At 53.9% G+C, this 24,265-nt stretch overlaps 1 protein-coding gene across 1 annotated transcript in view; it reads right to left on the bottom strand.

Annotated features, from left to right (window-relative positions):
- Positions 1 to 439: 439 nt before the first annotated feature.
- Positions 440 to 24,265, bottom strand: part of ACSS1 (acyl-CoA synthetase short chain family member 1) — a 44,926-nt gene continuing 21,100 nt past the window's right edge. Inside the window, exons 3-14 of the mRNA XM_004593370.3 lie at positions 18,130 to 18,329; positions 14,285 to 14,460; positions 13,763 to 13,915; positions 10,758 to 10,905; positions 9,344 to 9,481; positions 7,465 to 7,557; positions 6,531 to 6,643; positions 6,200 to 6,326; positions 5,711 to 5,838; positions 5,521 to 5,584; positions 2,044 to 2,162; positions 440 to 1,154 (exon numbers count right to left, since the gene is read on the bottom strand). Coding sequence (XP_004593427.2) covers positions 972 to 1,154; positions 2,044 to 2,162; positions 5,521 to 5,584; positions 5,711 to 5,838; positions 6,200 to 6,326; positions 6,531 to 6,643; positions 7,465 to 7,557; positions 9,344 to 9,481; positions 10,758 to 10,905; positions 13,763 to 13,915; positions 14,285 to 14,460; positions 18,130 to 18,329 — 1,642 coding nt within the window. The 3' untranslated portion in view covers positions 440 to 971. The remainder of the gene's footprint in view (positions 1,155 to 2,043; positions 2,163 to 5,520; positions 5,585 to 5,710; positions 5,839 to 6,199; positions 6,327 to 6,530; positions 6,644 to 7,464; positions 7,558 to 9,343; positions 9,482 to 10,757; positions 10,906 to 13,762; positions 13,916 to 14,284; positions 14,461 to 18,129; positions 18,330 to 24,265) is intronic.

Here is a 24,265-nt window from a genome sequence, read left to right as displayed (position 1 = left end):
AGTGCGGAGCACAGCTAAACGTGGGGTGGGGGTGGAGTTTTCCCTGCCCTCCAGGACCCGGCTCACCGGGCCACCTCCACCTGTCACCACTGTAGGCACTGATGGATCTCAAGATTTACACAATTGTGCTCTCGTTCAGAGGATTTAAGGCACAGTGAGGGGACTCAACCGATTGGAGCTCCAACTGCAGGAGAAAGGGCAGGCAGGTCTCGAGGGAGCCCGCTTCCGGCTTGAGCAGTGCCCTCACGAGACCCTGAAGTCTTCCCTGAGCAACCCTGCCCAGACTGAGTGCATGCCCACCTCCGGCCAAGAGGCAACGAGAGGAAGGGATCTCTCTGCAGATCACAGCTTAGAGACACGGGATGACCAGGTGGAGCTGGAGGTGAGCGGGGGGGCGGGGTGTCACCACCCCATCCCAACAGCAACTGGGAGGCTCACAGTGGGACGCGGGCTCAGACAACAGCTGAGGGGTTGGCAAGGGGAGGGGTGCAGACATCTCCCCTTCAGATCTGTGGAAGTGTACTCCCAGCCACTCACATTCCCCCACGAGTGGGGACAAAGCAAGGAGATTCCCCACGCTCATTGTCACCCAGAGTGTGCACAGGCTAATGCATATCACCCTTCTAACATAGAAAAATAGAAAAAAAAATCAAGTCTGTCTTACACACTTACAAACATACAGTGAAATGTGGTTGCTTCGATCCTAAGCTGTGTGAACAGACACGCCTCAACCAGGCTTCCCACGCCCCCGTGCTGCCACGAGAGGGCTTGGGAAGGAGGGGACTGGGAACCGAAACCTCCAAAAAAACTAAATTCAGGGCCAAGGGACAAAGCCTGCCTCTCCCTGGGAGGAAAAAGGAACTCAGCCTGGCTTCACATTAGGGTAGAGTGGCCACATGGGGGCTCCAACTGGAGGGCAGGGAGGGCTCGGGTCTGGCCCCGACCCCAGGAGCCACCTGCGCTGCACGCCTTCACTTGGTGGTCGCTGCCTGCCTGTCCTTGTGTTTCTGGTACGTGTTCATGATCTCTACAATGACGTTTGGGTCCTCCAGGGTGGTGGTGTCCCCCAGATCCTGGACTGTACCCATGACAATCTTCCTCAGCAATCGCCGCATGACTTTGCCGGATCGGGTTTTTGGAAGACGTTTCACCACCTAGAAAGAACAGGTGCAGCATTGGTGCGTGGGAGGATGCGGGGGTGCTGGTGCCTGGGCTCCCACACCAGCATGGACCTGTGCCAACAGGAGGAGCTAGACGCTGGCAGGGGGGAGCACCGGGCTGAGGCTGAAGTCAGCCCCGAGACAGGGCAGCAGGTGGCAGGGATTGCTACAGCCCTCCCCAGGCAGGCCTGCCCCTACCCCTGTGCCTCACACAGAGACACCTGCTGGCTGAGGCAGCAGCACAGCGAAGCACCTGCAGGTCCCTCCTCTCCATCCCCTGGCCTGAGACTTCACTGAAGGGAATGTTAGTTACAAGAAAAGCTGTCTTAAAACAGAGTGGATCTGAATGCAGCCACTTAGCTGCATTGTCAGACCATCTCGGCGCATTTGATAGGGACAGTGACATTGGAAGAGCCATGTGTGGGACCATGGACTGTCCAGGCTCCCTCTGTCCATTCACCTAAAAACTCTTCTAGTGCCAAGTGAAGCTGGGCCGCCTGCTTCCTAGACAACAAGATGTAGAGGAATGGGAAAAGCTACAGCGGTGACCTGGCTCTTTCCCGGCCAATGACCGCCTGGGATGGGCTCTGAAGGATCAGCCTTGCAGATTCAAGTCTTGGGGCTGGAGAACTCCCGTACTTTCCCCGTCTCTATTCCTATTCCTGTAACCAGCATACTGCCGAAACACATGTAATCCTGCCCCAGATTCTGTCTCAAGTGGGACTTGTGAACACTCTGAAGACCACGGCTCCTCCCAGGGAAACGCCAGGGGCTACCCTGATGTTGGTCAGAAAGCAGCAACAGGTGCATCGGAGTTCACAGTCATGGTCAAGGGGGACTTGCGAAGAGCAGTGCCACTCAACCCGAAGCAGGAGTCCCTCACCAGAATCTGATCGGGCACAGCGTATTTGGCGATCCTGGCGGCCACTGACGACTTCACTTCTTTCATCACCGATTCTGTGTCACTGGCATCATCTTTCAACACGATGAAGGCAAAGGGGACTGCGGGGAGAGCGGAGGTTTGGGCTGGTAGATCACACAGGACCCCCAGGGCACAGCATGTCACACAGATCACCACAAGGGCCAAGGGGTTTGGGGGCTGTTGGTTGGCAGCACCGGGACTGCCTGGCATCTTTCCCAGTGGCTCTAAAGCTGCACATTGGTTTCACACAGAGTGACAAACAACCTGAAGCGCTCACAGTGTGTTGTGTATGTGTGCCCAGAGCTCTGCTTCACAACTCACACACACAGGCTGTTGGGGTGACCTGCGACACAGCACTGGAGCTCTGTTCCCTTCCCTGTGCCCTGACACAAGCCGGTGTACACACGGCCAGTGGGCTGTGACAACAAATGAAGAACATAGCAGTCACTTGCGCAGAAGCACTGGTGGGTAGCAGGCGGGTATCCTGGCAAAAACACCAGCCCTTCCGCGTCCCTCTGTATTCCTAAAGGATTCCAGCAGATCCCACTGGGACGCAAAATCTGACTTCATTGTCCTCTAAAGAAGTGGCCTCTGGCACCAGTGCCAGCCTGCCCTGGCCCCCCAACCTGCCACATGCCTTCCCACATGCACAAACTTTCTATTTATGTCAGCCCTCCTGACTTTCATTTGTTTGTTTACTCCTGGACCAGTTCCCTCCTTTCTAACCTGTTCTCCTCTGGTGCATCCAGGAAAGGCAGGTTGTGGAGGCCTTACCAATGCTCCCTGTTGTCCGTCACCCGCGCCCTCTCCTCTTTCTCTCCAGGAAGCAGAAAACTCCATGTCGCCAGCACCTAGAAGCACGCCTGGGGCATGGCAGGCCCTCAGCCGATGCTTGTTCAAGTGCTTCAAGGAATGACTATTTTCCCAAGAGCCTTTGCCTGAAGAGCCACTGCCCATCGCCGCCTGGCAAACTTCCTCCTCATTCCTGGAGACCCAGTCCAGCCACCTGTGCAGTCTCCTGGGCTCTGCCGATGACCCTGACTGTGTGGTGACACTCTCTCTGTGGGCACCCACTGCCCCTACTTCATGAGGGTGGATAAGCGATCCCTGAGAAAAAGAACCGCAGCTGTTCACCCCCTACCCCAGTAGCTGAGAGCGAACTGTTGACTTCTGAAAGCAGATATGGAGGGAGAGACCCATCTCTGCTGGAGGAGTTGCTGATGAAGGCCAAGAGGCAGCCAGCAAGACCCAGGATCAGGGGAGGGAGAAAAGAGAGACATGAGCCTGGCCAGAGGTGCCAGAGTTGGCAGAGTCCAGGTCCTAATTAAAGTAGAACGAGAGGGTAGGGAGATTGAGTGGTGCTGAGGCATAGCAGATAAAACTGCTACTTTGCTACTTGCAACACTGGGATCCCATATTATGAGCATCAATTTGAGTCCCAACATATCTGCTTTCTATTCAGCCACCCGCTAACACTCCCTGGAAAGCAGAGGAGGACGAACCAAGTGCTTGGACCCTGTCCTCAGGTGGAAGACCGGAAGCTCCTGGCTCCTGGCTTATAGCTGACCTGCTCTAGTCACTGTGGCCATTTGGGGAGTGAACCAGCACATGGAAGATCTCTCTCTCTATAACTCTGCTTTCCAAATATTTTTTTTAAAGATTTATTTATTTTTATTACAAAGGCAGATATACAGAGAGGAAGAGAGACAGAGAGGAAGATCTTCCGTCTGATGATTGACTCCCCAAGTGACCGCAACGGCCAGTCCTGTGTCAGTCCAAAGCCAGGAACCAGCAACCTCTTCCGGGTCTCCCACACGGGTGCAGGGTCCCAAAGCACTGGGCCGTCCTCCACTGCTTTCCCAGGCCACAAGCAGGGAGCTGGATGGGAAGTGGAGCAGCCGGGATTAGAACCGGCGCCCACATGGAATCCCGGCACGTTCAAGGCGAGGACTTTAGCCACTAGGCCACGACTTCAGGCCCAAAATAATTTTTTTTTTTAAAGTAGACCAAGGGACTGCCAAATGAACCATAAGGGATCCAGGACAAAAATATAGCATGGTCCAGAGACGGCCTCAGGAAACTGGCGATGAGTTCCAAGCCATAGAGACATGCCAGTGTCAGATCCCTGCTCCACAGGTGCTCGCTGGCCGTCAAGGAACTCTCAAGAGTCACTGGCACCACCAGGCTTGTCTAGAGGCAGGAAGAGCTGCTAAGAGTTAGCAACAGACCCTGGAAGCAGCCCGGCTGCAGCCAGCCTGGGCCTCTGAGACCGGGGGCATTCACAGCAGAAACCCCTGAGCCCAACCAAGCGCCCCCCGTCCGCCATCTGAAGACGAAGCTGCCCTTGCCTTGCTCCAACCCCTCGCAGTCTGTCTAACTCACATCAGTCTGCCATCCTGATCTAGCACGTACTTTTTAGGGTTCATCAGGGGGCTGGAGAGGTGCCCAGAGCAGAGGGACTAGCCCTAGGGTGGCTGCACCTGACCCGTGGGGACTCGAACACACACTCTGTACTCAAAGCCTGTGGCAATTAGGCCAGAGACGTGGGACACAGAGACCCCCACAAGTGCAAGGAGCCAGCCACACGAGTCAAGTGTGAGCAGACACTCCATTCCAAGGCATCCAGGCAACAGCCCCTCTCACATACGAGCCAGCCACTGACAAGGGGGCAGTCGCCTCGTGGACACACCCCCTTCAGGGCAGCTGGACTCAAATCAATTCTGTGGTGGGGAGCGGGTCAAGACAGGACAGCCCTCCTGGGAGGAAAACACCTAGCCCCAGGCCACCAAAAGTCAGTCTGCCCAACTGAGCCCTGGCACAGAGCCTGTATGCGTCAGGGTCATGCCAGGCTAGGCCAGGCCAGGCCAGGCCAATGGAGCTACTGTGGCCGTAGCATTACAACACATAGGCACTTCTGCCTCTTTCCAGGCCCAGCTGCATTAGCCTGGAATCAACCGTGTCCTGGTGAAGGGGGCCATTCCGATGCCCTATGCTGCCCTCTCCCACAGGCAAATCACACTTCCCTCCAGTCCCATGGCAGCCAATGCAGGGCCAGCCTGATGCCCAGGCAATGCCACTGCTGAGCGGCCAGTGAGGGTGTGTGTGTGTGTGAGAGAGAGAGAGAGCGCGCGAGCGAGAGAGAGAGCCAGAGAAAGAGAGCATGTGGCTACACATTTTGCTACAATCTCTGTACAACAGTACATAGAACAGAGTCCCACAGCAAACGCCCTGGGCTTAGCCGGAGCCAAATAGGTCATGGCACCTTGCAGCTGAGTGTCCCTGAAGGGCAGTGAAACCGGGGCCTCCTTGTGCTGCTCGGCACATCTCCACCTGCCAGAGCACCTTGTACGAGCCCTGTCCTCTGGGGTCAGTTCTCTTCTCCCAGGTTGCATGTGAGGGTTGGGAAGTCGAGGAGCACCTCCCAGCCTTGGCTCTCACCTTCTCCCTTTATGTCGTGGGGGAAGCTGACAACAGCGGTTTCTGGCACTGCGGGGTGTTCAGCCTGCGCATACACAGAACAAGTCAGGAAGCTCCAGAGTACGGGGCAGACCCAGGGCACAGACTCCCACCCAGCCCCGAGGCACGTGGGAGCTGCCAGGGCAGCAGAGAAGGCGTGGCCTGAGCTTACTATGGCGTCCTCAATCTCGGCGGTGCCCAACCGGTGGCCACTGATATTGATGACGTCGTCCATGCGCCCAGTGATCTGGTAGTAGCCACTCTCGGTTCTGTAGGCCCCGTCTCCAGTGAAGTAGTAGCCTGCACAGAACCAGGGACTCAGGGCTGGCCACGTGCCAGCAGACCCTGCCTTGTGTGAGGACAGGGTGGGAGCCCACACGCTGGCCTGCCTGCTCCAGGAGACACACCTAGGACGGCCTGCTTCACCACTCTGCAATATTAGATGGGCAGGTGGACCCTGAGAACACAGGCTACAGATGGTGTTCAAACTGGTTAGCAATATACGCAAGAAGCTTCTGGAAAATGGGAGGGGGACGTGGTGGGGGGGCCTCGCTTACAAGCCCAAGAGTGAAAAGCAACGACTTCTCAGGAGGCAGGGAGCCGGGAGCCCCGTAAGTGGGAAGCAGACTCCTGTGTGTGCTGCACCCTGCCGCCTGCTCACCTGGAAATGTCCTGAAGTAGGAATCTATGAATCTGTTGTGGTCGCCATAAATGGTCCTGGCCATGCCCGGCCAGGCCTGAGCGATGCACAGTGCCCCCGTGACGTCACCGCCTTCTACGACGTTCCCCTGCAGATCCGAGATCCATGCGAGTGAGAGAATGGCAGGGAGGACAGGAAACTGTGGGGAGGGTCCCGGGGCTGGTCCAGTGCATGGACAGAACTTGGGCAGGGCTGGACAGCAGTGAGGCAGGCCTCGGGGGGCAGGAGGAGCTGAGGAGGAGCCAGGGCCACTGGACAGGGTGAGGGGACAGTCCCCGGGGGCCTCGCAAACCTTCTCATCCAAGAGAACAGGGAGGATGCCAAAGAAGGGCCTCATAGCCATGCCAGGCAGGATCTCAGCGCCTTCCTCGGAGGGCCGTGGTGCAATGCAGATGCCGCCCGTCTCTGCAGGAGCGGGTGGGAGGAGAGAGCAAAGCCGGGATTGAGCCAGGGGAGCAGCACCCATGTGTGTCTGCGAGGAGCCGTTGTCTGAGGGCATGGGACACACGGCGCAAGAGGGCAGAGCCCACCTACTTACACAGGAAGGCGGAGGAAAGGAACCGCTTCTGCGCCAGGGCCCGCACAACACAGACCCAACCATGAAAAGAGAGGCCCCCATGTCCTCATGCAACTACTCTGGCACTAGCCTCCAGCAGCCTGCGTGGGAACAGCCCATGAGTGCAAGAGACCTCGCACAGCTGTGTCGCTGAGTCCTACACAGGGAGCTCCTGCCAGCCACACATGCTAGGGACCAAGCTGAAACAATCGCCTATGGGGAAAACTCCCTCTCCCACTCCAGCTGAAAGGCAGATTCATGGTCCCTTCATCAGATGCACTTGGGTCCAGAAAGGGGCCTTGCCCCATTGCCCCCCACCGTCCCCAGAAAAGTGCAGCACAGGCCTCGGGCCACAAGCCTTGACTGTATCATTGCATCACAAAGACGAAGACAGCAAGGCTCAGAAGTCCGTCCCTTCTCATCTTCAAGGAAGGAAACAGGAGGCAGGCCCACTCTGCACTCTCACACCTGGTATTCACATCTTAGAGCTCAGAGCTCAGTGCCAACCCCACACTTTGAGCAGAGACAGCCTCTACCTCCTCCCTCTCCTCCCCTTGCCCCTTCCCTTCCTCCCCCTCATCCTCCTCCCCCTCTTCCCTCCTCTGTCTCCTTCCCTCCCCCTTCCCCACCTCCTCTTCCCCTTCCCCTCCCCCTCCTGGCCAGCACTCACCTGTTTGCCACCAGGTGTCTACCAGCGTACACCTGCTGTCCCCCACCACCTTGTGCAGCCAGTCCCAGGCCTCGTTGTTGATGGGTTCTCCCACTGAAACCACGGGCGAGAGAAAAGGATTGATAATCCATGAGTTGGAGAAATAGCAGTGTTTAAGGAGATCCCAAAAAAGCAATGAGATACTTCGTCTTTATGGTCACCATCAAAGAGACACAAATTGCACACAGGTATTTTCATCATTAAAAATTCAAAATTTGGGCCCAGCGGCGTGGCCTAGCGGCTAAAGTCCTCGCCTTGAACGTGCTGGGATCCCATATGGGCGCCAGTTCTAATCCCGGCAGCTCCACTTCCCATCCAGCTCCCTGCTTGGGACCCTGCGCCCATGGGGGAGACCCGGAAGAGGTTCCTCATTCCCGGCTTTGGATCGGCGCGCACCGACCATTGCGGCTCACTTGGGGAGTGAATCATCGGACGGAAGATCTTCGTCTCTGTCTCTGTCTCTCCTCCTCTCTGTATATCTGACTTTATGGTAAAATAGATAAATCTTTATAAAAAAAAAAACTCAAAATTTAATGTTGACAAGAATTTCGGGAGAAAACAGGCATCCCGTATGTGGGAAGAGTATAATTAATTTGGGGAAGCAATTTGGACATCTTTTTTTAAAGATGTATTTATTTGGAAAGTCAGAATTCTAGAATGAGAGAGAAAGAGAGAGATTTCTCATCTGCTGGTTCACTTCCCAGATGGCTGCAGCAGACAGCCTGGGGCCAGGGAGGAGCCAGGAGCTTCCTCCGGGTCTCCCAAGGGTGACTGGAGCCCAAGCACCTGGATCATCTCCCACTGCTTTTCGCAGGCCATTAGCAGGGAGCTGGATGGGAAGCAGAGCAGCCGAGACTTCAGCTGGAGCTTTTATGGGATGGTGGTGTTGCAGGCAGTGGTGCTTGCCTGCTGCCCCTCAATGCCAACTCCACAGCATCTCTCTTAACATTTAAAAGTGCAGGGCCCAGTGCAACAGCCTAGTCCTTGCCTTGCACGCACCAGGATTCCATATGGGCACTGGTTCTAATCCCAGCAACCCTGCTTCCCATCCAGCTCCCTGCTTGTGGCCTGGGAAAGCAACAGAGGACGGCCCAAGGCCTTGGGACCCTGCACCTGCATGAGAGACCTGGAAGAAACTCCGGGCTCCTGGCACAGCTCCAGCCATTGCAGCCACTTGGGGAGTGAATCAGCAGATGGAAGATTGTCCTCTCTGTCTCTCCTCCTCTCTGTATGTCTGACTTTCCAATAAAAACAAAATAAATATCTCATAAAATTAAAAAAACTACGCATGAATTTCAAAAACATTTTGGCAACAAAATCAGTTTAGCCTTTGAATTCCATGTTTCCATGAATTTCTAAAGTATCCTTTTTTAAAAAAAAAATACATTTTTATTTATTTGAAAGAGTGACGGGGAAAAAAAGAGAGAGAGAGAGACCTGCTGACTCACTCCCCAAATGGTCACAACAGCTGGGGCTGGACCAGAACTAGGATCCTGGAACTCCATCCAGATCTCCCAGGAGCATCACCAGGGAGCTGGATGGGCAACGGAGCAAGTGCGATTCGACCACACGCATCCAAAGGATGTGAGATGCCAGTGCTGCAGGTGGCAGCTTAAACCACTTCCCTCAGTGCTGGCCCCTTGAGGTGCCCTTGCACACACACACACACATACACGCACAGAAATGCTGTTGCAGCTGAACCCTGTGCTGTGCACATGTGCCTCAGGACCCTTAGACGCAGTTCCTTCGGGGTCTTCTGCCTTGGTAATGAGCCTACACAGGGCTGAGAGGTCCTGCCCACTGCTGCCCGGCTCTCGCACATCCTGACAGTCGGACTCACCTGACCCCAGGGTGCGCAGGGAAGAGCGGTCGTATTTCTTCACCCAGGCATCACCCTGCTTCAGCAGCAGCCGTACAGCCGTCGGGGCACCATAGAACTGATTGATCTTTAACCTCTGCACTGTCTCCCAGTACCGACCTGCAGACAGGCCCAAGCGCACCATCAGCAGCAGTGCCCACCACGCTGGCCACAGGGACAAGCCGTCACGAGACGGGTGCACGCTGTCCTCGATGAACAGTAGGGTGCCCTGTGGGGATGAAGTCCTGCGGACACCTGCTCCCAGGACTCTGGGTCCCCGGGACATGTGAGAACAGAGGGTATCGGCCTTGGACAGTCACGTCACACAGCGAATCCCACATGACCCAGCAGAGAGTGAGTTCAAAAGAAATATCGCTGTTGGTTCCAAAAAAAAATATTTCTTTATGCTGAGAGGCAGAGAGGGACAAAGAGATTAACCGAGGCAGTTCCCGTTCACTGAGCCTCTCGCTAAACATCCACAAGAGAAGCGTTGGGCCAGGAACTCAACCTGGGTCTGCACAAACGGTCGGAACCCAACCACCTGAGCCACCGCTGTCACCTCCCAGGTCTGCACCTGTAGAAGGCCGGAGTCAGGAGCGAGCAAACCAAGTGTGGGATATAGACACCATAGCCAGAGGATAAGCTGCCTGGTCCCATCACAAAAGTTTACCGTGATATAAAATTCTGGCTCGGTTGTACATAAATGGTTTCTAAAGGGATGGCTGGTACTTTCTCTGGGAACAATGGGGGCAGGGCCACGAACTCAGAATCCACACCCCTGACTCACACAACCCTCTGCATCTCACACCATTCCCTCCAAGGACCCTGGGCCTCCAGGGACTGGGGTGAAGCACCTAAGATCACACCTGGGCCAGGCCCTCAATCACAAGCCTGGCCCCACTCCTTCTTCCCGGAGTACATCCGGTGCCACTGGGACCGAGACCAGCAGGGTACGCTGAGACATATGTCCACGTGCAATGGCCAGTGTGTGGAAAGGACATTGTGGAGGTCACCCTAAGGAGCAAGACACAGCCACTGTCTTCCAGGTGATTGCGGTCTAATTCATGCAGGTGCAATGCAGTCACACATACAGCCCTGAGGGCTCTAGCACAGGGCCGGGGAGGCAGGCAGGCAGCCAGGGCTTCAGCAGAGGCCTGGCTCTGGTCAGGTGGTTAGAGATGTGGTGGACAATGCAAAGGGGATGGCCTGAGGCAGGCAGTGTAAGTGCAGGGGACTGAGACACTACAGCCTAGAGACGTCCTTCGAGCTCCAAATCAGACTCCCATCTCTCCCTCGTCCAAGCCTTCTACAGACATGGAACCTGGGAGAGTGTCCATCTGGCTATCCAGGACTACAAGGATCACAGTCTCCGAGCCCCCTTGCTCCGTGTACTCACCGGCGTCAGGGTAAACCGGAGTGCTCTCGAAAAGGACGCTGGTGGCACCATTGCAAAGCGGCCCGTATACCACATAGCTGTGTCCAGTGATCCAGCCAATGTCGGCCACGCAGCCAAAGACGTCCCCTGGCTGGTAATCAAACACGAGCTGCAGAAATAGGAGAGGGCAGTCAGGGGCTTGTGCCCTAACACGCACGCACACATACACACATCACGTTGTCCCAAGTCGCCAGGATACGCTGGGCAGGCTCAGGGTTTTTGACCATGAGACAGCTGCTCGGGTCACCAGCAGCAGCAGGCAGAGTGACACCTGGTACACACAGCAATGGCAGGAGCCTCACAGGCAGGATTCAAAGAGGCCACAAATGAGTACAATAGTGTGCCCCAAAAGCGATTCCCGCAGGGAGCCTCAACCCCTAAGAGAGCTGGTCTAGACCAGCAGACTGCCCTTGGGGCTGTGGACGAGCTGCATCCTCATACAGGTCCCAGAAGCAAAGCTTTGTCTCCTGGTATGGCTGAGACACGAGCACCTACCTCTACTGCCCTATGCCACAATCAAAAACTACCAAAACTAGAAGCCAAAGGGCACCCTCAAGCTGTAAGGACACCCCACACACACCCGTCACCATCTCTGTCATTCTTATCAAAGACTCCACTTGCAGCCTGATCCAATCCCAAGATCCAACTGCTCTTTCCGGGAAACACAGAAGATGAGGGACATGTGGCACAAGCTGGACCACAGGACACCGGGGACAAACAGCATAAGCCACAACAAAGTCCAGTGAAAACAAAGGGCCAAGGGAGAACTCACAGGTTCTTAGGCTTAAGACACATAGCACATTTTTCATTTTATTTTGTTTTTTATAAAATGTGTTTATTTGTTTGAAAGTCAGAGTTACAGAGAGAAAAGAAGAGAGAGAGAGAGATTTCCATCCACTGGCACACCTTTTATATGACCAAATGACCATACCAAAGGCAGGAGCTTCTTCTGGGCCCATACATGGATGGCAGGGACACAACACTTAGGCCAACTTCTGTTGCTTTCCAAGGTGTGTTATCAGGAATCTGGGTGATAAGTGAAGTAACCAAGACACTCTAGTGTCCAGATGGGATGCTGGCACTGCACAGCTGCCTAACCTGCTCTGCCACAATGCTAACTCCCAAAAGGTTCATTTTAACAGGGGTAGACTCTAGTGTCCAGAGCTGCACTGCTGGATGACAAAACTATGAAAAGGACACATGGCCATGACAACATGTGGGCAAGAGGGCTGTGGTCAGACGGCTATGGAGGGGGCTTCTGCGATGCTGGGGACAATCTGCGTCTCAAAGTGGCCTTCACCTTCTAATAATTCATCATGGCACACGTCTAAGCTAGGTGTTTCTCTGGGTGTCCATGCTCTCTGGACCCTTGGCAGTGACCTCCAGAGCCCAGCAGCTGTACACCCAGGCAGCCAGACTCCACAGGGGTTTCCAGGCAGAATAGTGAAGCAGTGGTGAGCAGGCCAGTAACTGCAGAGCCAGGGTTGGAGGTGAGCAGGACTTATCTCTGGGAAGACCACACTTAGCTCTCTGCTGGCAAGTCAGAAGCACCCACATCCCAGAACCCCAAAGTCCATGGAAGCTGGCAGGACCTTCAAACCACCTGGACCCAGGCTACGAGTCTTCCCTTTGCAATTCTGGAAGTGCAAGCTGTGGCCTGGGGCCAATCCCCAAAGGGTACAGGAGTGCCGAACCCCAGAGCCAACCAACAGAGGACCCTCATCGTGGGCACACAGACACATGGATGTGCACCCAGGCAGACACATGCACACACTCACAAGACACAACTATGTGTGACCACCAGAAGCAAAGTGACTGGGTGCACCCCCAGGCACACACACACATCCACGGGCAAAACACATAGAGATGCACCTGTGCGAGAGTGCACACACACACACACACCACCAAGAAGATTCCAGTGACTGAGCGTTCCTGCCTCTCCCACAGGCAAAACACATAAAGACGTGCCTGCATGGGAACACGCACGCACACACTGAGCGCAGAGCCCGGACAACCCACTGCACCAAGCCCTCACCTGAGCTACCAGAGCACTGTGGTTCCCCTGGTGCTTGAAGCCAATGGTGATATTTTCCAAAGTGTTTTTCCTTACTCAACCCACTGATCTTTGCCAACAGCCGGGATGGGAGGAATGGGATTTTCCAGGTTGTAAGACTGGGATACAGAAGGCTCATGACTTGCTCAAGGCCACAGTGCCAGTGGCAACCGTGTGTGCATTGTGAGGCACAGTCAACTGGCCTGTCAACATGTGGATGGAGATTGGCAAGCCAGGCTCAGTGCCACTTACAGGTTGTGAATTGAGTGTGGACACCAGCCCCCCTGCTTCTCCCTCTGGAGAGCCACATTGCCTCACTCTCTCTCCTCACTCTCACCTCCCATGGGACCCAGACTGGTGAAGCATCCCTTGACCACAGTACTTGGAACCGCTTGCAGATGCTACCAAGACTTTCTGCACTCCTGCTTCAGCCCAGCTAAAGTGCAGAAGCCTGGGTGGGAGCTGCTCTGTGCAGTTGAGAAGAGCAGGAGGAGATGCTACCGGCCAAGACAGCATCCCAGCCCAGCTCCCCAGTGTCCGGGCCCCCAGGTCACCCGCCATCCCACCCCACCCCTGTACCCAAGTCAGCAGAGCTGACATGGAGTCTACCTTTTAAGATGACCCAGACCACAAGCTGTGTCTCCAGCTCTACACAGCTGGAGAAGACGATATTCTGATCGTGGTGGAATAAGAGACCACAGAGTCAGAAGTGCCACGTCTCCAGGGCCTGAAGCGTGCAGTCTGTGGGTCAGCTTCAGAAGCTAGGATGTCAGAGCTGGCTGGGACCCGAAATCCACAGGCCACAGGCAGGAAACCCTGGCTGTGCATCCCTGTGGGAGGACTCCTAGGGCAGCAGGAAGCCCTGCCAACAACCACAGCCCCTCCCAGCCCCGCACAAGGTCCAGCCCCCTACCTTGTGTGTCACTGCGGCGTACAGCAGGTAGCCTGCCTGGGTGTGGACGAGCCCCTTGGGCTTGCCGGTACTGCCTGAGGTGTACAACATGAACAGCATGTCCTCACTGCCCATGATCTCGGGAGCACACACAGGGACCTCGTTGGCCATTTCCTGCACAGAGGAAGAAACAGCTAGTCCAGGGCACTTGGTCTCTTCCCTCCACTTAACCTTTCTGAGAACGCAGCTGCTCAGCTGCTGTGATCTGCCTTCTCCAGCTTCCCCAAGTTGAACTCCAACACAGAGAGCACATAAAATAAAAGAATGGGTCCAATCGTTCCCACTGTGCTCAGTGTTCCCATATGATTGTAGGATTTCAAATCTGTCTTCGACTAGGACACAAGCCTGTGAGATACCATGGGGACCCCTGAAGACTTCCAGGAAGCCAGACTGAGAACCACAATACAATCAGCCACCTTCCCCTACCCCAGACCCAATTAACCCAATAACAGACGTAAGCTGCACAATGAGAGGTCAACTCACCTGCTCCAGGTGGACGTCGAGGGGCCCCATGTTGACCTTGGCATCTGTCCTGTGGGCCACCAGGACATGCTGGATAGTTGGGCACTGCTTCACGGCTTCATCCACGATTTTCTTGAGCTCTGTCACGCGCCCTCCACGGAGTCCTTGGTTGTAGGTGATGACCACCTTGCATTTGGCTATAGGACACAATGCAGGCATGTCAGATCAGTCCCCTTCCCCCTGGGCTCCACACCTACTCCCCTGTGACGCAGCCAAATTAGGACACTTGAGTTTCCATGGCCACCAAGGCTGAGACCAAGGGTGGGGATGAAAGATGGACACACACCAGGGCTCAGGACCACAGCAAGGGAGCACCACCCCCCTTACCCCCACCGCCTTGGCAATCCCTTGTCCAGGACATCCCTGCCTGAACGACCCTCAGGGGCATTCAGCATGCTCAGCTCCCCAAGGTGTGGGGGGCAGCCACTGTGTGAGCGACAGCACCGGAACAGGCAGCACCCGTATCACCGCTGGTCGGAGAGGGTCTACCTGCGCCTCCCCAGCCTGGACCAGGTGCCATGGCTCCCATGCCAAATGACATTTGTTCATGATAACGACACCTAATAAACCAGAAATGGAAAGGCCCTTCCTAAATCTGGGACAGGGTATCCATGAAAATCCCCACTAGCGTCATGCTTGGCCGACTCTTCCCTCTTGGATCAGAGACACGACAAGGATTGCATGCTTTTTAACTGTGCAAATCCACACTGTAACCAAAATTCCAGCCAGAGGGAGTGGGCAGGAATAATAAATCAAAGGCATCCAGGTTGGAAAGGAAGAAATAAAGCCATCTCTATTCAACACAGGATGTAATCCGGTGTGGACAAAACCCTAAGGAATCCACAAAGGGATTATCAGAGCTTATAAGGAAAGCAGGGAGTTTACAATTACAGTTCTAGAGTAGCAGTGTATACTCTGTAATGGAAATGAGTAAAAAAAAAAATCCGTTTTCCAACATTTCAAAAGAATAAAATATCTTGGAAAAAATTCTACATAACAGATGCAATAATTCTACACCCAATACTGCAAAACCCCACTAAAAGAAATTTTTAAAGACCCGGAACAGGCATTGTGGTATAACTGGTTAGGCAGCCTGGTAGGTCGCCCATATCAGAGAGCTTGATTTGAGTCCTGGCTACTTTGCATTTTCAGTACAGCTCCCTACTAACACACCCAGAAGGCAGCAGAAGACAGCCCAACTAGGGGGCATGGAATAGCAATGAAAGATCTCTCTCTCTCTCTCTCTCTCTCTCTCTCTTTCTCTCTCTCAATTTGTCATTCTGTCTTTCAAATAAATAGAGAAATTATTTTATTAAAAACACTAAAAAGAATGGCAGGGCCCAATGCGATAGCCTAGTGGCTAAAGTCCTCACCTTGCATATGCCGGAATCCCATATGGGCACCAGTTCTAATCCCAGAAGCCCCACTTCCCATCCAGCTCTCTGCTTGTGGCCTGGGAAAGCAGTCGAGGACGGCCCAAAGCCTTGGGACCCTGCACCCATGTGGGAGATGTGGAGGAGGCTCCAGGCTCCTGGCTTCAGATCAGCGCAGCTCCAACCATTGCGGCTGGTTGACGAGTGAATCAGTGGACAGAAAATCTTCCTCTCTGACTCTCCTCCTCTCTGTATATCTAAATTTCTAGTAAAAAATAAATCTTAAAAAAAAAAGGGAATGGAAAAATATCCTATGTTCATGGATTACTGTCATTAATTCCACAATACTCCCAATTTCAATTCAGTACAATCCCTATCAAAATCTCAACAGCATTTTTTTTGTGTGTGGAAATGGAGCAGTTGATCCTAAATCAGCCAAAAACGAAGAATTCAGAATAGCCAAACACAATCCTGGAAAAGAGACAAAGCTAGAAGATTTACATGTCCTTGTTTCAAAACTTAATATAAAGTTGCATTACCGAAACAATTTGGTCCTGAGGTGAGGCTGGGCACACAGGTTAGTGGAAGAAATACGTACTCCAGAAAACGTTCCTCACAAATTATTTTCAGCAAGGGTCCCAAGACCATTCCATGAAAGGGAACTCTCAAAAAAAAAAAAATGGTGCCAGGACCAAAAACATGGTGCCAGGGCAAAGAATGAGAATGGACCTTACCTCACATCCTAGATGGCAATCAACTCAATGTGGATCGAAGATGTCAAGGTTAAAGCTTATAAAACCTTTAGCGGGCCCGGCGCCGTGGCCTAGTGGCTAAAGTCCTCGCCTTGAACGCCCCAGGATCCCATATGGGCGCCGGTTCTAATCCCGGCAGCTCTACTTTCCATCCAGCTCCCTGCTTGTGGCCTGGGAAAGCAGTTGAGGACGGCCCAAAGCTTTGGGACCCTGCACCTGCATGAGAGACCTGGAAGAGGTTCCTGGTTCCCGGCATCGGATCGGTGCGCACCGGCCTGTTGTGGCTCACCTGGGGAGTGAAACATCGGATGGAAGATCTTTCTCTCTGTCTCTCCTCCTCTCTGTATATCCGGCTTTCCAATAATAATAAATCTTTAAAAAAAAAAAGCGTCCAAAAAAAAAATCAGATGAACTAGCGTTCATCAAAATTAAAAACTTTGGAGGTGATAAAAAGGCTCTCCCCGTCCCCCGAACGGGACAAAATACTAGCAAATTACATAGAGGATAAAGGCTGAATCCTTGCATTGTAGAAAGACTTCATGGGATTCAACAAGCAGAGCCACCAACTGGAAGTCCTGACACACTGCTGTTAGCGCTACTAAGACAGCGCAGTTCCTTCTATAAGTCCATCATGAACCTCCCACAGGGTCCAGCAATTCCACTCCTACTTAGGAACCAAAAAACAACTGAAACCTGGCAAATTGTCCTTGTGCATCCATAACAGCATCGTTTCCAACAGCCCCAAAGTGGAGACAGCTCAAGGCCCATCAGCTGATGGCTGCGTGAACAAAGCGTGGTGCGTTACTCAACGTCCAAAAGAAACAGCGCATGCCATAACACGCACCTGCCTTGAAGAGCACGGAAAAAAGACAAACGTGAAAAGCCACGTACTGTGTGAGTTCATTTACAGAACTCACTGCAGGAACAGAAAAGCACACCCGTGCTTTCCAGGCACTGGGCAGAGAGGAAAGGCCCCTCAGTGGGGATGGGCTGTCCCTGCAGAGTGATGGAAAGTTCTGGAGCTAGAGAGCAATGATGGCTGTACTGGACTGTGAACAAAGTTCATACCACCAAACTGTACATCTCAAGATGGCTGGCACATATTTTTTATAGCAGGAGGGGAAAACAGCACGAGTCCAGTCTAACATGTGAATATTGAGTGAGTTAGATCAAGGGAGATGAGGTTTACGAAGTGCTCACTAGGGTGCCTTGCACAGCAGGTGCTACGGAGGTCTACAGAGGGGCCAAGAAGGAGACACGGGAGTGCATGCCCTGGAGAGTGGGGGAGAAACTTGAAAAGACTTCCAATCTTGTTTAAAGAGGACAGCCATGAGTTTGTCCCCCTCAAGCAGACAGGTCTTCCTTGACACACAGAAACACAATCTTCTCCAGGTCTAGCACCTTCCACTGGGAGCCAGCAGGAGACAGCAGAGGTCAGAAGACGCGGACCTGGGCCACCACGTGGACACTTGACCCGCCAACAGTAGCCGTAGCCAAAGCCAAGCAGAGGTGACGGTCCTACCCTGCTGGGAAGATTCTGACCCTCACTTGCAGCTGTTGACCAGGGGTGCTGTCCCCAGCCCCTGCAGGCTTCCTCCTTCCCTCTACCACCACGTGACCTGCATTGCACTGCACTTGGCTCAACACACACACACACACACACACTCACCACCTTGCTTACCGTCATTGATCCTCCCAGCCAAAGACTCGGCACTGAAGCCAGCAAACACGACGTTGTGGATGGCTCCGATCCTGGCACAGGCCAGCATGGCTGCCACAGCCATGGGGGACACAGGCATGTAGATGGCCACGCGGTCCCCTCGATGGACTCCATACCGCTTCAGTGTGTTGGCCAGGCGGCACGTGGTCTCCAGCAGCTCCCTGCACGCAGGAAGGTCAGACAGAGCCGTCAGTGGTAGGGGAAAGGCCAAGGCACAGAAACACTTAGAGGTGGGATAGCTGGTGGAGAGCTAGCACCCGCCGGAGCCAGGAGGTCAGCAGGCCCCAATACTGGCCACCTGGCAAGTTACTGCTTCCTGTCTGAGGCACTAGTCCCAATCCTGAGGCCTCTGAAAAGGTTTCCATCCCAAGACAAGATCAACATGGCAGGAAGGCCCCAGGCCAGGGAAAGCAACACATGAGCCCAGCCAGGCACACCGGCCTCCACCAAGCCAGGAGGGAAGGCAGCCCCTGGCCACCAGCATCAGACTACTACACATGGCATCCACATGGAGAGAATGTCCCACCCCTTCCTCCAAACCAGGGCTTGATGCAAAGCCCCGCTGGTCATTCAGAGCACAGCATCTCTGCAGACGAGCTGATTGGCTCCAGACTGACACTTGACCCAGTGCTGGCCAATCAGAGGCCACGGCAACACCACTGAAAGGGAAAACCCGGAATTCCCAGAGAGCTGTACATTCACGGGAGGTGGAAATACATGAAGCTGGGAATGGAAGAGAGACTGTTCCAACTCCTAATAGCACCCCCAGTCAACCCAGACAGGACAATTCCAACAAACCATCATTTCTCCTCACTTTTGATTCTTTGCAATAATAATGATTAAAAATAACTAACAAGCATTGCACCCCTCCTTTGAATGCACCTGGAAGGCAACAGGTGACAGTCCAAGTGCTTGGGCTCCCATTTGGGAGACTCGGATCGAGTGCCTGGTGTCTGGCTTCAGCCTGGCCCATCCCTGGCTGCTGCTGCCAGCTGGGGAGCGAACCAGCTAATTAAAGATGTTCCCTCCTCCCTAGTCTTTCAAATAAATGAGTCAATGTGACTTTAAGCACCCCAGAAATGAGAGTATTGGCTTTAGACAGAAGAAATGAGCAGGGGTGTGTCCTCCAGACAGTCCTGTGGCGGAACAGAGGCTGAGAGCAGCCGAGAGCTTCCTGGACAGGTTGCTACAAGAAGAGGATTACAGCAGAAAGGAACCGGTGTGTTTTGCCTATAGGAGCGGAGCCGTGAGAGCTGGCATGCTGACCTGGGGGAGAGACTGAAGGTGAGACCAAGGCTGACCACAGTGGCCTGGAGGACTGAGGGCCTCCACACGCCCCCAGGAGCTGGCAGGGTTGGTTGGAATCCCGCATGCTACACACGGAGGATAAGCTTCAGACAAACGATTTGACTCTGGTCCATCCCAGAGCCCAGTACGCATCCTGTCGTCTCTGCCAGAGCCATGAACCTGGACAGGAGTGGGACCAGGCGAGGTCCTGTTAGTCCAGCATCTGTCGCAACATCGTACCACCAGAGGTCACCTCATGGGGCCGCTTCTGTATTTGTCACTCCAACAGGTGCACAGTCTAGCTAAAATTGACGAAGAAACACAGGTCTTTACACGCCATCCTCTTAGTCTAGCTTAGTGCTTTCAAGTTGCAAAAGCCAAAGATCAACCCAAGTTATTCAGCAACAGCCCTTCAAATCCCTAAATCCCCCACCCCTCACTCTCCCCAGAGCCTACTCTCACCCAGTTCTTTCATCCAGTCATCTGTGAGCCCTCTGACTATCTGGACCACTTCTCCCACAATGTTGGCCCAGAGAAGACAGATTCCCAGACTCTGGGTCTCAACTCCGATGCTATACTATACGCTAGTTAATTAGCATGCATTACTGTTCAATGGCTGACACTAATGAAGATGGCTCAGATTCGACACAAAGCCACTCACCCTCACCCCTGCACTCCCAGCACACACAACACCTTCTCCCTGATAAAGGCTTCTCCGATTACAGAAGTCTGGCTTTCTTTTTTTTTTAAGTAGAATTTCCATTTGTTCTTACCTATCTCAGCTTCTACTCAACTTTCTACATAGCACATCATTTAAACTTTTTTTTATTTAAGATGCATATGTTTGAAAAAAATGAAACAGAGAGAAAGATATCTACCATCCATTGCTTCATTCTCCAGATGCCGGCAACAGCTGAGGCTAAGTCAGGCACAAGCCAGGAGTCAGCAGCCCCATCTTGGTGGTCCATGTGGAGAGCAGGAATCCAAGTGCTTGGGTCACTGTTCCCCACCTCTCAGGCACATTAGCAGGACTCAGACACTGCCATGGGATGTCGATCCCAAGTGGTGACATCGCCCACTGCACAGAACTACACCCATTGCCCAATTTCCTATCCATTCATTCATTGGAAAAAGAACAGCAAAGGGAAGAAAGATAGCAAGAATGAGATTTCCATCCACTGTTCATTCTCCAAGTGACCATGACAGCTAGACCTGGAGCAGGCCAAAGCCACAAACCAGGATCTCCACCCAGGTCTCCCACGTAGGTGCAGCAGCCCAAACACTCGGACCACCCTCTGTTGCCGTCCCAGGCATATCAGCAGGGAGCTGGACAGGAAGCAGAGCAGCCAAGACAAGAAGAAGCACTCCACTACAGGACACCAGCACCGTGCCACAACACCAGTCCCACATTTTCCACTGTACGCTTTTCCTGTTCCCCAGTCTCCTCCAGCCCCATCCCACTGGACAATCTGCTCAGCAAACCTGGGACTTCCTGTAATTGAAAAATAAATGTTCAGAAAAGTCTGTCTCTCCAGAAGCTCTGGAGAGCTATTCAAAAAGCTTGTTCTGGGATGTTGGTGGCTCCTCAAAGCACTGCTATTTCCATGGCAGACAGCACCACTCAATGGGGGAACTCTTTGGGCCCTAGCTCAGGCTTTTCTCATTCAGCCCACTAGCGGGGCATTCCAGTGCCGAAGGATTGTGAGAAATGATCTCACGCCAGTTGGCAAGTGCAAAGGAGAAGGGGAAGGAACGCCGGCTCTTTGGATACATTAAGTCCACCTGCAGTGAAGGCTCCTAGAGGCCCAGCTTTCGGTGTGGGCATTCGCAAACGATACGTATACAGGTACAATTTGTGCCTTTCGTTCCTGGAGCTTAGCATCAGTGAAATGTTGCTCACTGGACTGAGGGAGGCAGAAAGGACCCTCTTCAGCCAGTGCAACGCCAGCTGGGAATGATTCCCACGCAATGGTAGCGACAGCCTCCCGCAATGAGCTGCAGCACCCGTGCAAACTGTGACCGCACAGATGAATGCCTTGTCTCTAACCCCCACCCAAACCAGACTCAGCGTCTGTTCCTCCCAAACAGGAAACAGCTGGAACAAGAACTCCCTGCTACTTCTCTGCGCATCCATCTTCCAATAAAAGTCCCTACTTTGTGGGCTAGTTGCAAGTGTCCCTCTCTGGGCATTTCCTGATGAGAGCTCAGGGAAGGAAGCTAAGTGCTCCAGCTGTGAGGCAGTGTCTAATAAATACACAAATGCAGGATTTACACATCGCCACAATTACTCCAGCTCTCCCCAAGACTGAGATGGAGACAAACAGCAGCTCAAGACATCTTTATGGTCTTGTACTTGGGCGGAGAGCTGAGCTCCAGCTATTGCCCTCCTCCCAGCGTGTGGCCATCTAAGCCTAGCTCATAAAAAAAGTCATTTGACAAATATTTGTCGAGTAGGGGCACAGCAGGCAAGGCTGGCAGACACAGGTGACTAGAGTCCTTGCTCAGGTTACACAGAACTGCACCTGACGGGAAGGTTGGGAGGGGCAAGCTGGCCACTTCCCCCAACATCTCACGACATGCAGAGAGCCCGATCCCCCAAGACGCAGACAGGAAGGCCCGTCCATTCTGCTCAACCAGCCAACAGGAAGCCCAAGGGTGAAGGCCTGCGACAGACAGGCACCATCGCCTCTCTGCTGCCATCAGAGGCGACTCCAAGGGGCAGGGGCAGAGACTGAAGCGCTCTCCACACTGCTGTCCCAAACATTTGCTAACCGGAGGACAGGACAAGCAGGTGGAAAGGAATGGACTCCGAGTCGGGGAGGCAGATGGACAGACCCTCCTAGTATTCAGGAGACAGGAGAGTGTGGACGACTCCCAGATCGCATCCCTAAAGCAGACCTGCACAGCGAATTCCCTCCTGGCAGACGCTTCTGAGCTCACACATTATGTGGCCACTAAATGACTTAATGGTGAGGACACCCACGTGCTCAGCCAGCCTCCTCCCACCCAGAAGTGCAATAAACCAAGTGTTAACCCACCATCGTCATTTGATTTCATGCCCTCAGCGGCCACTCTATCCGCAGAACCCCCACTGGCTGGCTGTCTGCCCTAGGAAGGCGCAGGGTTCCCTGTCAGGAGTGACATGAAATCCACAGATTAGCCAGGTCTCCAAAAAGACCATGGAAAAATGTGCGCAATGAAGAACTCTGCATGGGATTTAATTTGTTTTGTTTTGCTCTGCACCAAAAATAAACTTTTAATCCCATCTTCCACAGACTTTTTTGAAGTAGAGTGGTTCACCTTCAGTGCCTCCCAGCCCGGAAGAAAGGAAGCCGAGGGTGGCCAGCTTAGCAGAGGTCGCAGTATCCTTGGCCAGGGCTCAGGAAAAATATGAGTGGCGAGTGTGTGTGTGTGAACACCCTGCCTGGGGCATTCACCTGCCCACCATACATGCTCTGGGCTCCATGCCCCGGCAGAGGGCGGTGGCTGCTGACGGGGCCGGTGTGGATCTGACAAGGACACGAGGCCACCCACAGTTGCAGCTGCCAGCCCTGAGAGGCCAGTGGGAAGGCAGACCCAGCACTCGCCACCTGCTAGCCCCGCCCCTGCAGCCATGTCCACCTGGCACAGGAACACAGGGAACCACAGGCCCACACCTCCTACCTCCTCAACCCCTGGAGGGAGGGGGCACTGCCTCCCTTCCTTCTTTCCCAACTCCCACTTCCTTCCCAGGGAACAGCAACAGCCCTGTGCCCAGGGCTGCTCAGAGGAACCCAGTGAACTCTCACCAACAGCCCATGGGCTCTGAGCTCTCAGCGCCCACCCTCCACACCAGGCAACATTGGGCACACAGGAGCCAGGCCAATCTCTCAGGACCATCAGGGCAGGAGTCACACCAGGCCCAGCACTGAGGCGTCAACCTCAGCCAGGCCCCCTTCTCAGCTCCCAGCATCAGAACTGCTCACTCCCTATTGTAGGAGTCCCTAAGCTTTGACAAGGGGGGACCTGCCCACTGTGACTTACACAACATTTTTTTTTTTTTGCTTGGCATCTTTTTTATTCCAAACACATCTGTGAACCAGGGGTCCTCGACTCTGCAAAAAGGAATTAGCGAGTTCAAAATGCTAAGCCATTCGCTGGTGGGGGAGTGGAGTGGGCCCCTGCCTCCTGCAATCAGAATGGAAGAATGGAAAGTTCAGGCTGGGGGGCGGGGCTGCTGCCCTTGAACCCGAGACCACCTGCTCCACAGCAGATCTCAGCAGCTTGAAAAGAAAGCCTCACGGGATTGGCCTGGAGAAAAGCTCTGTCCCGCTTTATGCCTGGCTTTCCCCCTGGATCTGAGCCCTTGGCCTGGAGCCTGAGACTTGTCTCCGGAAAAGAAGTTTTCTCCCTCTGAGACACAAAGCCCAGCTCCCAGCACGGAGGAGACCGTGCCAACGTCCTCAGAACTACAGAGGCTGCTGTGGGCTGCCAGCCCCCCGGGGCACGAGGGTGCACTGCCAGGCTCCCGTCCTGGGCACTGGCCCCGAAACAGCTGGGGCCCTGGCAGAACACCCACCTGCCAGTCGGCCTGCAGGAACGTCATAGAAGGCCTTTTTCGCAGTGGGACTGGGAAGAAGGGATGTATTATCCTAGGTTTCAATTTGCTGCAAGCTTTCGCCTTCCCTGTGGTTAAGGAATCCTTCAAAGCCCTGGGTGGGGGTTCCTCACTGGCCTGAGGCACGCTCAGCTCAAGTGCAGCTCCCTGTGGCTGCAAGGGAGGGAGGCTGAGCTAGCACAGAGAGATTCAGACTTGATTTACTTGGTAAAT

The sequence above is a fragment of the Ochotona princeps genome, chromosome 22 (genome assembly GCF_030435755.1).
Source record: "Ochotona princeps isolate mOchPri1 chromosome 22, mOchPri1.hap1, whole genome shotgun sequence".
Taxonomy (NCBI): Eukaryota; Metazoa; Chordata; class Mammalia; order Lagomorpha; family Ochotonidae; genus Ochotona; species Ochotona princeps.
The sequence above is the reverse complement of the archived record's forward strand: the minus strand, read 5'-3'. Positions and strand labels throughout refer to the sequence as shown.